Below are 15,412 nucleotides of genomic sequence, written 5' to 3'. Positions count from 1 at the left end.
AATTATAAAATAATTATTTTAAATCCAATTTATGTTTTACGGATATAAATCTGACACGTTTTCTTTATGAAGAAACTGCATTATTGCAAAGAAATTGAAAGAGAGAGAATGAGAGAATTTACGAATATCAGTCAATATTGATTTAGAATTAAATTCAGTCTACAGCAATTTATTTCATAAACAATTATGAAAAATCTGTATTAGAATTGCACTAATGAAATTAAATATTTTTAAACAATATTCTGCAAGATTCTTTCCATCATCTGTTTTACGAAAAATAATGCACAACATCCCATAAGCGATTACTCACAAAGCAAATTCAATATTCAACAATATAAAATAATTGTTTATTGTTTAAAATATATACTTACTTAATTGCAAATGTAATTACAGGAAAAAAAATACATATTTATAAATTTTATAGATTATTAATAAATGTTTATACACACATATATTCGCTCAATTTCCGCTAATTATCTCTTGGCAACATTTATCGAAAGTAATTACTTAATCTGTTTATTAAGAGAGAAATAAATATACTCTTCCTTGTTACGTTCCTGAACTGGTACCGTTATACCTGAACTGGAGCGTTGAACCATAAGGTGTGCAGAAGACTCCCGACCGTCATTCCACGATACACCACCGACAGGTATACCTGAGTAAACGAACGGCAAAAAATCATCGTGTGCAAAGTATATCATCTGTGAAAATGTGTAAATAACACGGATACGTTACTCGCGCGCAATTTTTCGTTAGTCTGCGAACTGAACAAGTGACGTTGGCAATCCGTCCACGTGATCAACAGTAAATCAAGATGAGCAGTTAGTAACCAACTGTTGCTTTAGAGAATAATATGGGGAAAGCAAAAGGAAATAAACTGGTCGACGAGGTGAGCGAGAACAGGGACAGAAAATCGAAGTTCTGGGCTTATTTATTATGGCTGTTTGGCGGACTCTTCGGAGTGCACCACGTGTATCTTGGTAGAGACGACCAGGCATTCGTGTACATCAGCACATTCGGTGGCTACATTGGTGTTGGTTGGATCAGAGATATTTACAGGATACCTGCATACGTGGCTGACGCGAACGACGACCCGGCGTTTATCGAGAATTTTAAGCAAAAAATCAGAGCGAATCAAAAGGTAAATAAATATTCGACGCGTGTTTAGAATCATCGCTGCGATTGATGTTGTCGGTCTTGAAATATCTCTACGGTGGTTTTTATTAACGCGTATTATATATTCAATTTTTGTAATTAATTCCTCGTGTATCATCGCGTACAAAATTTGATGACGTTAAGTAATACGACTTTCGTTTAACTGAAATTGACAAACGTACATAAATGTATACGTGTGCAGTTTGCGATTAAAAGCATTGTAAACCGATGATGAAATTGAACTTGTTGCTTACAGCCGCCGTTTTCCACAGCGCGATTCGCAGCGGAAACTGCCGTCGCCTACTTATGGGCCGAGATATTCAATAGCGCGATCCCGCAGGAAGAAATATATGGCATTAATTTCAGGCATCTGTTGCTCTTAATACCAACTGTGATCGCGCTTGGTAAGAATTTGTACTAGAAATTAAAATAATCGAAGATTAACAATGCGTCATGCATTTTCTTATCGCGCGGTTTCTTGCAAATTATCCGTTTGTCCACACGATAATACTTTAGTGTCGTGATAGCGACGCAAAGTGCTCGTTAAAAATATCTGTCGCCTAGAATCAACAAAAAGTATAGAAAATTAAATTCTAAATATTTTTTTACCAATTTTATTATACAAAATATCTCTTGAATTTTAAGTAAAAGCTTTTTTTATTAATACCGCAAATTCAATTTTTCTCTCTTTATTAAAAAAAATCAACAATTAAAAAATAATTTAAAAAATAATTGGAAAAAAAATTTTTTTAGACGTACAGACATTTTAGCTAAATTTTTATTCAGTGTTAATGCTTCAAAAGGTGTATGGACGATCGGAAACATTGGAAGAGAGCAAGGTTCAATATGGATAACGCTTGCTACTGCTTATCTATTTTATCCGACTTTGTACTACATCGGCGACGACACCATGTGGATCTTTCTCATGGTGGTCGCTTCGAGTCTGAGCTTCGATACATTCAGTAAACAATGGCGATTGAAACCGAAAAAGAAAAAAGGTTTCGTCCGGCGAATGACACTTTTAGCCTTAGCCGTTATGCTGTACTTCGCAATTATTAGCAGCTATTTGTATTTCAATGCGGTTATCACGGATAGCGAGGGCGAGGAGATCAAACTGTCGGAAGCGATACAGCACTTCCTCACTTCGCCTATATGGACAGATCTCAAGGTAGATTTACGATAATGTTCAATCTTTAAGATGTTAAACCATACCATGATCTCTTTTACATGCGGTTATTTTTGTTGTGCGTTAGGCGAGTTTGGAAGCCACGTGGAACCAGGCGAAACACCAAGGTTTTTGGGCAACGTGGGCGCAACTGGTGGATCTTACAGATCCTCGAGGCGAAATAAACGCTTACAAGGTTGAACACAGTCGATCAGATTTGAAAAATATGAAAAAATAAGTATTATAAAATGAAACTTACACTTTATCATTTTGCAGATTCTGGACCTCTCGCAAACCGCCTCGCAGAACGAAGTCACAGCACGATGGAGAACTCTCTCCAGGGATAATCATCCCGACAAGGTTAAAGGATCGGAGGAGGAAAGGCGCAAGGCTCAGGAAAAATTCATGGAGATTCAGCAAGCATATGAGATTCTGTCGCAGGCCAAGAATCGTAGACAACGTCGGAATCGCCGTTCCGATGGATAAGCCTGCGCAACATTAATTCGAAGATCAGTAAGGGATAAATGGACCGATGAAAAAACCACCAACATCGATCTAAAATGCAAGAGAATAATTAATCAAATCAAACAGTCGATTAATAAGATATTTATTTAAACAACCATCTGACAATAACTGCATCGATATAAAATCTTGTAGGTAAAACGTGTATTATATAAGTTAGAGGAACATCTGCGATATACGTCGATCGCAAATTCGCCCTTCAATTGTTTTTAACCCTTTCAACCGATAAAATTTACTCGAGTTTGCTTCGACTTCGAGATCATGTTTCCTTTGGAAAAATCGAAATTCCATTTAGCGGTAAGACGACGGGGACAGGAAAGTCTTTTGATGAATCTTCCTGTATCACGATCATTTGACGTGACTCTCGGCGTGATTTCACAGAATCTTCCATATAATCGCGTGCACACTTGCTCTCGTTTCGCCACGTCTCTCACACGATTCATTCTAAGCTTTAAACTAAAAATAAAATTCGACCGTCTCGAATGTTTGCGCATCCGGCCGTGGCGATGATTTACATCAAAAACAATCTCGAGCACGACCCGTAGACACGTAGACACGAAAACACTTCAAACAACAAATCGATTGATAATCGTGATTTATCGGAAGGAGATCGAAGATCTTCTCTCTTTGATTTTTGCGAACGTCCGAGAAATGCATCGCTAATATTTTCTTGACGAGGTAAAACCGGAAAACCTACGAGATCTATTTAGAGGCTCCGGACGACGGTTGGCCGTTTGGTTATAGGCAACAATGGAATCGAATAATACGTAAATGATCTCAGATAAAGATGATCACAAATCACTCTCTTCATCTCTCTGTCTTACGTCAAGCATACTTGCGTGATTTTTCTTCGCGATTGTTCAACGCAAAACGGGCGACTAAACACGATTCGCAGCCGCGATAGCCTCACGTTAGACTACTTGCTCTTCTTTTTCGAACGCAGTGGCTTTGTAATGGAATTCTCGATTTTATCCGTAAAATTTGTCCCGTACTTCTCCGAGGTCTTCTCCAAGAAATCTTGCGGCGAAACTAACGTCACCCTGAAAAATGGCACAATTCTTTTCTTTAATTTTCTCAGAATGTCAGTCTTAATGTTATTTAATTTTTAATAAATAATTAAAAAATTGCGCAAAGAATATCTTTATGTTATTTTTGCAAATGATAAGACTAATCTTGATTTCTTAATAAACGTCATACCTTAACTGAGGTACACTCAATGGTCGTAGAAGACTCTTTACAATAGGTGACGGTTTCGGTAGAGCTGGACTACTCGCGCAGAGAGCCGCGCTGGTGAGTTGTGACACGAGAGAGAAAGTTCTATCTGGACTTGAGGTAGTGCGGAAGACTTTCCTTATTTTCGATTTCAGTCCCGAGGAAGGTTGCGGTAGAGGTGTCGTAGGTATGGGTGTCACCTGCATAATTTACATAAAATTTATGTCTTCTGCGTAAAGAAGATTCAATGACAACGTACTTTTCCTTGTAATATTTTCGCAGCCAATTCAGGCTCGCTGCCCCAACGACAGGATGTCGTCCTCTCCAAAAGACGATGTCTCGCGAATCTCTCGATTACCTCGGCACACATGTATCTGCCGCAGAATCTCGCCCACTGTTCGGCTCTCAAACCTCTACCATGATCGCGTAATGTAGGATTTGCACCTAGAATTAACAAAAATTAATTTTAAATTTTTATGTACACAGATAATAAATTTTAGAAATATTCTTGGACGATGCAAAGTATATAATTTATTACATGTTATATAATATTTGATATTTAGACAATGCTGAATTTAATAGAATTATTATGTATATTTTATAAATTATTAATTAATAACTTCTAGAATTAATATTTATATTAATTAAAATTTCACTGAACTGAACTCACCGGCAAATAGGAGAATCTTGGCGCATTTGGTTCTACCTTGAAGGGCAGCTTTCATGAGCGGTGTAAAACCCAAGGTATTTCTAGCGTCCACCTCGATATCTGGACATCTCTGCAGAAGGATGTTGAGGCATTCGGTCTGTCCTGTCAGACACGTGACAAGGAACATGTACTAACATCATCGATGCTGTTTTTTTTCGCACGCGATCGCTAATATATTTCATAACTCGTGGTGTTTTGGCTCGGAACGTTTTATGCCACGCATTATCGCGTGGCAGCGATGTTTTCGTTATTTTTGGCGACACGATGGGATCCTTGTGTCGACGCAAAAATTCTGCCGGCAGATTTGGCATTAGGCTTATTGTTAGTTCGAATTCTCAACATTAAAGACGCTTTTATTATTCTCATTTACATTTAAAAATATAATATAATGGACCACATCTTAGGGTATTAAAAAATCTGGCAGATAAGAGATTATATGACTAAAATACTCATTATTTAAATAAATAATTTTTTCTTCATTCGCAGAAAGCCGACTTTAATAAAATAAATATAAAATGTATAAAATAAAATATAAAATGAAGAAAAATGTGCGAATTAACAGCTTTTAGCTATTCATTATTTTCCAATTTTACTTGAAACTATAAACAGTCTTGAGTCTTAAACGTAAATAATCTTAAACTTCGTTTTGTTATATTATTATGCCTGTTATACTATCATACCTATTCGACGGATGTATATAGAGCCGTTTTGGAACCACGTGGCTGTCTTTCGCCACTTATTAAGAGGGGATAATCGCGCGGCGGGAAAGAAGCAGAGATAAACACTGAGATAAATTATATTCTAAACCAGCTGCAGAGAGAAAGGTAGGAGGAGGCTGTTCCGAAATGAACGAATTTTGAAGATTCCTACGAAAATTGGAACACATCATCTTCGACGCCTACTGATAGCTATGTGTGCTCGATTGATGCAATACTTATTCTTGTAACTTTTCCTATGAATAAACGCAGCCAGCTCTATTCCTTCGTATCTTGCCAGATATATTTTTGGAACATTGGATATAATTGCCGAAGATGATGATATTTTGAATCCCAAAAAGACGAGACGAAAAAGGTAAAACATTTCAAATTTTCCAGATTTAAATTTAAAATATTATATTAAAATATCGTATAATATTGTCTGTGTGTGTATGTGACATCGATAATATCGTACTTTCAATAATATCATTGTGTAGGAATTAATCACGATTCCAAATCATGATTCAGAGAAATGAGATTCTGTAAAGAGTTATGGAATTACAAAATTAATTAATTCTCAACGGATTATCGATATTTCGCTATTGTTGCGCGCATCGCGCATAATATCATCACGAGACATTGATTCATCACACGATATTATTCATAACATAATCGATCACACTCACCGGCCTGGGCGGCAAAATGGAGCGGCGTGTTGCCCTCGTTGTCCGGTAGATTCGGGTCCACACCTTCGAAAGAGAGCGCCAGTTCTAGCATCGCCGATGCACCATTCCCACCCATGTAGCTTATGGCCGTCTGCAATCGCAAACAAATAATCCCGCTTTAGTTTACACTGAAAGCACGCTCGATTACGTAAACTCGCGTTTCGAGCGAAACATTATTCACGGCCTCTTCACCAATGTCTCTTTGACCATGACACGAAAAAACACGCAAGATTCCACACAGTTCGCGGATTTAATTCGCTAAATCTAAATCAAATGGATAAATCAGAGTTTAAATTACGATAAATCAGAGTTTAAATTGCGATAAATCAGAGTTTAAGTTACGATTTTTTCCATTAATTTCAGTTTAATTAATTTTCAGGATCGAGTGTAAGCGATGTCCTTTCAAATTACTATAGTTTTTATGTTAAATAGTATTTAGTCGAATTTATTGAATGCTGTTCACATGTTGTTATATTTGATTGGCATGTAAATATATTGAAAAGGAGAATGAAAATCGTGTTTTACATCTTTATTATTGAAATGTATGTACGTGTTCTGTCTGGTAGGAAGATGCTCTCATTCTACCATTGTTTGCTACTGTCCTCCACGGGATGCACAATGGACTATCCGCTAAGAATCAATTTATTAAGTGGCTATTGAACGTTGTAACATTATTGCTTTGCTTGCGTCAGCATGCGCCAGTATACAAACAGATGTTAAAGCACGAGCTATGCCAACAAACGGTTCGGAAGAAGACGCATTTGCTTGTAAGACGTTGCGCGGATCGTAAATGTAAGTCGACAAACACACAACGAACTCTCTTTTGTTCGATTTAAACAAGACCGTACGAGCGGATTAAACAGTTTACATTTTACAATTTTTGTGATGGAAAATTTTTAATACTCTAAATTATTTTTATAATTTTATTTATTATCTAAAGATAGAAGAATTATTATGCAAAGTTTAAAATAATAAAAAAAATAAAGATTGATTTCTTTTGTGTTTATACATACTCGAGAGATATTTAACATTTTCCTCTTAGTGTTCTGATTTTATCTCACTTTCTTCTATTCTCTTTTCTCCTCCTTCTCTTTCTTTCTCTCGCTTTTCTATGAAAAATTTGGGACAAATTCTATTTATATAATTTTACATCTTGTTTTCTGATACATGTATTCTATACGTATGTGTGTGTGTGATTCTTGGAATATTACACACATGGCACATAAAATTATAAATAGAATTTTGTCTTAAATTTTGTTACTAATTATAGAGTGTTTTAAGTTAATTTATATATAAAATTAAAGCAGTTTTATAACAAGTAACGAATTTACATTATTCTTGCTCCAGCTGATTTATGCAAATTGCATGTCAACCTCGCGCGGGTCTATCGATCCGCAGCCTCGTTGAATCATCGTCGACATATCAGTTCGCTTAAGGAAATCGAGTATTTCTTTAATGTCATCTCAGGGTTGATGCGTAACCATTTCACGTTGCACCGCGCATACAGTGAATCGAGATCGAGATCGCAGTTTCTTGACGCGATGCACATGCTGTGACTCTCGCAATCACCTCATCCTCTTCCCGCTTTATGTGCACGATCTTAAAAGTCGCGATACCGAGATTATCCGTCAAAGTTATCCGCAAAATCCACATACCTCCCTTTATTCTGACCTTAATGCAGCGTTCATCGCGAAGGTCGACCACATTCTACCTCTGAGAGAAGAGACGAAGCGCGATCCCAACTTTAATTGCTGCGCGACATCGTCGCATATGGAATGCGGTCACACAAAGCAGGAAACTCATCCTGTCAGAGATCGAGATTACGCGTTTCGAAATACAAGAACGCAATAGAAAGTGCTGACTAGTTTGAAAAAATTTCGCGTGTGGGTCTAATTGTAAGATATTAGATTATAAAAATTTAACGAAACGCGACAACATTGTTGTCTTCCAAAAAATCGACTTGGTTTTGTTCTCATACGAAATCATTTGATAATAACGAACGCACATTATCATTGCGAGACATTAAATTCCTTTTGTATTAAGAGTGTATTCTTCGAGACGAAATTAATTATGGTAATATCTCTTCGCGAACTACTTGTCATGCTTTTATTTTCAGCGCTTGAAATTTATTATTCAGGATTTTTCGCATCTGTACAGAGTAATCGATAATAATCTCCCCACCATTGTGCAAGAAAGTCATTTTCCGTTTCACGATCTTTGCAATAATTAATAAAAAATTAATTAAAAACAAGCACAAGAGACAATTCAATGTTTTGCAGATCGACCAATCTACGAAACTTTTTTCGATTTGACGGTAATAGAACGAGATTATAATTTTATTAAGTAACAATGTAGGCTCCCTGCATTGATAAATTACAAATTTAAAAGGAGGCTATATGGAGCCACGCGTAGGGTGTAGGTACGCAAATATTAAATAAAGTATGTAGATTCCCTATTATTATTTATTGTATTAAATTTACTGAAGAAGGTCCAAAGAAAGGACCGAAACGTTTAGATTCAATAAATTTGTTTTTCCAACAAGTTTGTTTTTAATATTTGCGTACCTACACCCTACGCGTGGCTCCATATAGCCTCCTTTTGAATTTGTAATTTATAATTTTATTAATTATCAATCCATGTGTTCCCGCGCGAATTAATTAATACAAATGTTAAGAAAACTCTTGCCTGCTCCTTACCATCTCTCTCTATTCTCTTTCCAAATAGCAATTTTAATATTCAATTTATCGATTCTCAATTTCATAAATTTTATTAATATAATTTAAATTATGTGACAAATTTTGCAATGTAAAAAACGATGTTGCGCCACGAATGGAATGCGTGGTTAAGGAAATATGCATTGCAAATTTTACGCAATTATCACGTCATATTTATTTCAATCGAATAATCAAAATCACTCTGAAAAATAATCGCATCTTTGCATATTGCATCTAGAGAGAGAGAGAGAGAGAGAGAGAGAGAGAGAGAGATTGACAAGTGACAAAATTATTTATATTATCTGAATAAAATGTATAAATATTAGTATAACGTGTTTGTTAACAGTTAATCGAAATTGCGACATCGTATTTATGATTCAATTAATTAAATCGGTGCGATTGAAACATATGATCAGGTGTTGTGCAACATCACTTACGAGTTACTTATATGGAGGTATAAATATTTTAATATTGAGAATTAAAAAGAACAAATGATAAATGATATAGGTACACATTTATTTCCTACACACTCGTAGAAAATAAATTAAACACACTGACGTTCACACGTGTATAATTAAAATGATAATAAAATAAAGTATGGGCCGGTTTCACCATCTCCGATTAACTCAATCAACCGATTAAACTATATCTTTGTCTCTTTTCAGCTACGTTCTTAAAAAGAGACAAAGATATAGTTTAATCGGCCGATTGAGTTAATCAGAGATGGTGAAACCGGCCCTATAAATAACTAAATTAAGACAAATTATTCACACCTTAAGGCCATCACACACAAATTGACATAACTACATATGTATAACATAAGACTATCTGGACCAATGAGTATATTATGTAAATCAATATGGCGATTTTATGTAACTTTATGTTCGATACTCATTGGTCCAGACAGTCTTATGTTATGCATATGCAGCTATGTCAATTTGTGTGTGATGGCTCTTAATCAGTGATGTGCGACATTTAAACAATTAAAAGTGTCAAAAAAAGTATCGGCATATCTTTCTATTTAGATTTTATTTGCGTGTCGTTAAATTTTGTCAATGACGAGCGCTTAAACGTGCCTTTTAAAAAAGAAATAGTGATAAAACGCGAAGAGAATGCGAAGAGAATAAGAAAAGGATACGAGAAAGAAAGTCCTCAATCAATGCTCGTAACTACATCGATGTTAGAATCATGTGTGTGAATAAAAATGAATGAAATACACATTTGTATGAGAGAGAGAGAGAGAGTAAATCACCGCGATAAGAAACTCGACGCAGCTGGACATGTAATACGATACCCTATTCAGTCGAGCTCGAGCTCGCTCGAGCGAGCCTTTTAAAGATTTAGAGATAAAGCGAGAAAGATGCGTAGAGAATAAGAAAAGGATACGAATAAGAAAATACGGGTCGTCGATAGAAAAAGACGCGAGATGTTTCACGAGTAAATAGAAAAAGACACGAGATGCTTCACGAGTCTCAATGAATCTTGCCTTTCCTATTGAATTGAGAATCGAGCGACTTTTTATTTTGATTGTGCGCAAATTAATTAATACACATTAATATATATATGTTAAAAAAATCTCTGCCTGCTCCTTGCCATCTCTATTCTCTTTCTAAATAGCGATTTAAATATTTATACCACTATTGTTAATTAAGTTTTATATAATTGTATGACAAATTACGATGTTAGAAACGAGTTTTGCGCTGCAAATCGTGTGAATATTTAATACCATCCGCATTATAAACTTTACGCAACGCATTGCTAATATTTCAATAGAATAATCAATATTACTTTGAAAAATAATCGCAACTTTGTTCATCGTGTTCAGATTAACAGAACAGTGACAGAATCGTCATTAAAGTTGATATTTTATGTGTAATTATTTATTTTATTATGCATTACATTCTTTCTAATTTTAAGGCAATATGTTTATTTTAAGAGAATTTATCGCTTCTAAAGCTCATTTAAAACAAAACTTTTAAATTTGAAATATTTAATAAATCCAACATTTAATTATAAGCGCACGCGACACTCTAAAGCTTAATTAATAAAGATAATTCTAGATTTACTTAATATATATTCTCCACCGTTTCCGTTTTCAGAACAATATCATATGTTTGCTGTCGAAATGTGGTGATCGTATATTTCTCAGGGCACAATTTTATGCTCGGCTCGTCGCAGAGTTGAATGTCGACGAGCAATTCGGTACTTTTCCATGAGGCAACGTGCACAAGGGAATCGTACGTAGACACTAATGAAACCACCGTAAGCATGGAATTCTTACCGAATCGCACCGACGGAAAATCACCGACTGTGAACGGGTTTGTTCCATCGGATCGATCTTTTATCGCTTAAATCTGCACGTTGGAAAACAGACTGGCTCTAATTATACAGAGTTTCGTCAGTGATTAGAAAACTTCTTCAAACATACTATGTTAATTACGCCTATTATCTGATTGAGGTGTATCGCAATGCCAAGCAGCACGAAACGAACTCTCTTTAGATTAAGCAGGTATTTCTGAGAAAATATTTAAAGATAAAATATAAAAAAAGAAGTCGCAAAATGACGTGAAAACACTTTCATTCTAAATTATTTATAAATATTAATGTTGTTTGAAAATAATATTAAATCTTGTTAATAATAAGAAATAATTGTTTTACATTGTAAAATAAAGAGAAATTATTTTAAAATAATTTATATTATCTTTTTCGTATATAATGATATAATACAATTTTTTATTTATATTAATAGTATAATAGAGACGTTCTATTATTTTGAGCTGCTTCATTTTATTGAATTAATAAAAAGAAAATAAAGAGAGAAACAAGATATTCATCTCAATACTTTACGCCACAGTTAATTCTCATTCGTCGAGCCCATAAGGACTTGTCTATTGTTGCCTGCATTTTTTGAGGAGCGAAATTCACGCGCATCGAGAGATGCCGGAATCATTCCCACACACATACACACACATACACATTACTAGGCGATTTAAAAATAGATTCATTCGAAGGCAAAATTTGTTTTCTGCTGTCGCGCACGACTCGCTCGGCCTTAATTGCACTTTCATCGATCGCGAATCGCGCGCAGTTAATTACGGATTGCCGCCGGCTTTCCAATCCGTCAGATTCGTTTTAGCGTAATCTAACCGACTATGTCTCCTTCCGATGGTGCAGTTTTGAGAGAATTTCTAGCGAGATCGGATGAGTGCGGAGGCAAATGGTTCTCCATTCATTAAATCAATTTTTTTTAATGTATAGATTTAATAGTTTTTTTTACCAATTTTTAAATTTCCATCATATTTCTTCTACATTTTTTTTCAACAATCTGTGAACTTTGACACATTGAATTTTCTTGTTATTTTGTTCCGCACTATGGAGTCGAAAGTATAAAATGGTATAGAATTTCGTAACAGGGAATATTGTAAAGCAATTTTAAAATTACGGGACGCGATGAGAGATGGCAATTAGAGACTAATGAAATTAATACGAAAATTTCTACTCACCCTGCCGCTACTGTCGACTACGTTGACATCCATACCCTTTAGTCCCACTTTACGAGCCTGGGTGACGATCTCTTTGAGACCGATGTCGTCCGCTTCTCTGGCGGCCCTCAGTAGGGCCGTAGGGCCCCCAGAGGGTATTTCCCACGAGGGTGGCACCTTTGACTTAATTGTTTCTTCGCGCACGCGATCTGCAAGATTTATATTCATCGTGATACTTTCATAATGTCTCAACGCTGACACTTTAATCTCGCGCGGATAAAAGCTTTATTAGATTATTCGTGCAGCACTGACTGTCTAATACATCAGTCCGAGATGTATCAGATACTGAATAAATAATCCTGTTCTGTATACATCAAGAGCATTTGAAGTTGGCATGTTACTCCAAATTTCACGGTCATAAATTGTAAGCGACAGTTTAAAGCTTCTAACATTTCTAGACGAATAGACGAATAAACTATCTTTATTATTAAATTAGATGGATATTTATTTCATTCAGATAAATCAAAATTCGCGTATTGTGATAATTTATGTCGACAATTTGTTCCAATTCATCAAAATGTCATCGCACATCGCTAAAGCATCAGTACGCGATGCTCTTGTTAGATCCCTCCAACGTGAAACAAAGTGTTTATCGAGATTCAAACAATGTTCTTATATCAGTTAGTGTACTTTATCGCGACTGATGTCACACATTAAGATCAATTTCCCGGCGCTAACAAACATAACGCGTGTCAACACGAGAAGTTATGTGTACAGAAAAAATCTCAACAAGTCATCGTTGTTTACGTAATGGCGATATAATCAGTGATTCTACATCGTGTTTATATAAGAAACAATATTTAAAATTTGAGAAAATTGAACTATTTGAATAAAAAGATAACATTAACCAAAAAAGAATCAATTTTTGTTAAAGCATTATTTGCTAAAATTAATTAATTAACTTTTATATTTAATAAAAACTGAACTAAAACGTATTGAGACTAGTAAAATTCATGAATTTATTTCATCATGTTGTAACTTACCTTGAAGCACACCCTTGCGGTAGATCTTAGCCTCGTGGACGACGGACTTCCGGTAAGGCGCGCGTTTCTCCTCGAAGCTGGTGTCGGAACTGAAGGAGACCGATTTCTTCACCCCGACGCCTTTTTTCTTCCAGCTCGTCGACAGGGTTTGAACGCTGGGCGATTGTCGTAGAACACGCACTTGGGCACCGTCACCGTTCGTCAGGATCGAGAAGTATCCCTTCAGACCGGAGTACCGCGAGGACGAGGAACCGCGAGGAAGGTCGTAGCCGTTGGACGGCCTGAGAAACTTATTAGTCGACTCGTCGTCCAGCGAGTTCCTCTCGGAGTGCTTACTGGAGGGATAATGCGCTAAGCTCGTCAGGAAGGCGGAAGACTTCTTCAGGATACCCTCCTCCGGCAGCCGCTGTAACGTTTTCTCTCTCGCTGGAAGACCTGCACGAGCCACGGTTCTATATTTGGCCGGTGTCACTTTGCAAGACGTCTCGCTGCGTCCACGCCGATTGCGAGTTTAAATAGACGCATCTAGCGGCGTGCAGATGTTTGTACATGTAAACTGTCGTAAAATATACCTGATTGTACTTTGCGCGAATGTACCGTGCGGATTTCTCGTGACAATTTCGCGCGTCATTAGGATCGATGCAAGAGAAAACTTTTACTTTTCTTTCGTCCCGACCTAAACAGGCAAGTTCTGAGTTCTGACTTATCAATTTCTTAAAAATTTAAATTGCATATATAGAAAAAGAAAGTTTTCTTCGGGAAATTTGTACAAATTATTTCTCGCATGATTAATTCGATTAATTTTGTAATAGAATAATTTTATTGATATTTAATTATTTTAGTCGATTTACTTTTGTAATATTTAAGTTTTAAAAGTATATATTTATTGCGTTATATATAAAATTATTTTGTGAAAAGATCCTGTTTGGTTTTATTTGCAATTCTAATCAGAAATTATGAGAAATATGCGATTATCATTAGTTTCTATTGTTTTGTAAGTAATTTGTGTGATAAAAGAGACAAAAGCAAAAATACAAAGCATCACATTACCATCGTTCTTTTAACACGTCTTTAGAAAAGTATAAATAATACAGAAAATTAACGATTCCGTTAAAAATAATTTCATCGCAAATTAGCACATACTTAGAATGCAAATAGCTAATAACAGTCTAACGACAATTCTTTAAAAAAATTATTCATTAAAGATTATTGAACAAAGGAAAACAATTTACATTGCTATAAAACATAATGATGTATAATTTGACGTTATTAAAATACTGTATAGTTATTAAAATACTGAACAAGAGAGAGTATTAATACTTGTTAAATAAATAGACTATTTTAAAATCATATTTAAAAAAAACGATAATTATATAATTTGATAAAAAAGAGAATATTTGCACGTCAGGAAATTAAAAAATATTTGACAGACACTGTATGATTTCGATTACGATCTTTAGAAATTATGCAACGTACTTTCTTTCAAATCCTTCGGAACGGAAGCAGACTTAACTATTCCTCGCTGAATGCCTCTCGATCTCGTCGAGTCCTTGGACACGCTTTTCGTCCTCCTCGATTCCTCTTCGGCGAGGATGCTGCTCCGAGCGGTCTCCTCTTTGGAGTGGATTCTCCCGTTGACGTTCGACGATGCCCGTTTCTTGGCGATGACGCTGGTAGCCGTTGTTTCACTCACGGCGCGGTTATTTCGAGCGAGTTCACCCCTAGAGGCGATGATGCTGTAGTTGTTAACCACGCAGCAAGCAGTGCTCGATGTGCACTTGACGCGTCTATGTGAGCCGTTCTCTTGCCACCTGGCCTGTTCTTCGAGGATTCGTCGAACTTTCTGTCAAATAACGCACGAAATGACGAAAATTATATTCGAGACCAAAAGATATGATATTTACAAACTGTGCCACGGCTTGCATTTCATCTCCGAGCTCGATTAATCATCAACTCAATAATGTATCCCATAAACTACATTATTATTTAT

General features: G+C 35.8%; 2 protein-coding genes across 5 annotated transcripts in view; one reads left to right on the top strand and one right to left on the bottom strand.

Moving 5' to 3' along the window:
* The first annotated feature begins 594 nt into the window (after nt 1-594).
* On the top strand, nt 595-4,567 carry Wus (TM2 and DnaJ domain-containing protein wurst). The gene is made up of 5 exons (XM_083032947.1): nt 595-1,141; nt 1,412-1,559; nt 1,959-2,323; nt 2,409-2,516; nt 2,597-4,567. Exons 1-5 carry the CDS (start codon nt 854-856, stop codon nt 2,804-2,806), a joined length of 1,119 nt encoding a protein of 372 aa, XP_082889073.1. The 5' UTR covers nt 595-853; the 3' UTR covers nt 2,807-4,567.
* LOC145933341 (uncharacterized) overlaps nt 2,911-15,412 on the bottom strand; it is a 28,673-nt gene continuing 16,171 nt past the window's right edge. For all 4 annotated transcript variants that reach the window (XM_083032944.1, XM_083032945.1, XM_083032943.1 and 1 more), the window contains 8 exons: nt 14,899-15,265; nt 13,423-13,857; nt 12,401-12,588; nt 6,145-6,274; nt 4,725-4,865; nt 4,314-4,498; nt 4,040-4,254; nt 2,911-3,882 (listed from right to left, as the gene is read on the bottom strand). In XM_083032944.1, the coding sequence (XP_082889070.1) occupies nt 3,759-3,882; nt 4,040-4,254; nt 4,314-4,498; nt 4,725-4,865; nt 6,145-6,274; nt 12,401-12,588; nt 13,423-13,857; nt 14,899-15,265 (1,785 nt within the window). In that variant the 3' untranslated portion in view covers nt 2,911-3,758. The remainder of the gene's footprint in view (nt 3,883-4,039; nt 4,255-4,313; nt 4,499-4,724; nt 4,866-6,144; nt 6,275-12,400; nt 12,589-13,422; nt 13,858-14,898; nt 15,266-15,412) is intronic.

Source organism: Prenolepis imparis, unplaced genomic scaffold (assembly GCF_030444845.1).
Source record: "Prenolepis imparis isolate NDT839.2.m4 unplaced genomic scaffold, iyPreImpa1.0 SCAF_3, whole genome shotgun sequence".
NCBI classification, from domain to species: domain Eukaryota; kingdom Metazoa; phylum Arthropoda; class Insecta; order Hymenoptera; family Formicidae; genus Prenolepis; species Prenolepis imparis.
Note: the sequence above shows the minus strand (reverse complement) of the source record. Positions and strands in the feature narration are given on the sequence as shown.

What these genes read in the sequence shown, in the direction of transcription:
- Wus (XM_083032947.1), top strand. Translation starts at nt 854, where the DNA reads ATGGGGAAAGCAAAAGGAAATAAACTGGTCGACGAGGTGAGCGAGAAC. An exon ending in CTATATGGACAGATCTCAAG is followed by an intron (nt 2,324 to 2,408) that starts GTAGATTTACGA and finishes GTTGTGCGTTAG; the next exon opens with GCGAGTTTGGAAGCCACGTG. An exon ending in GCGAAATAAACGCTTACAAG is followed by an intron (nt 2,517 to 2,596) that starts GTTGAACACAGT and finishes ATCATTTTGCAG; the next exon opens with ATTCTGGACCTCTCGCAAAC.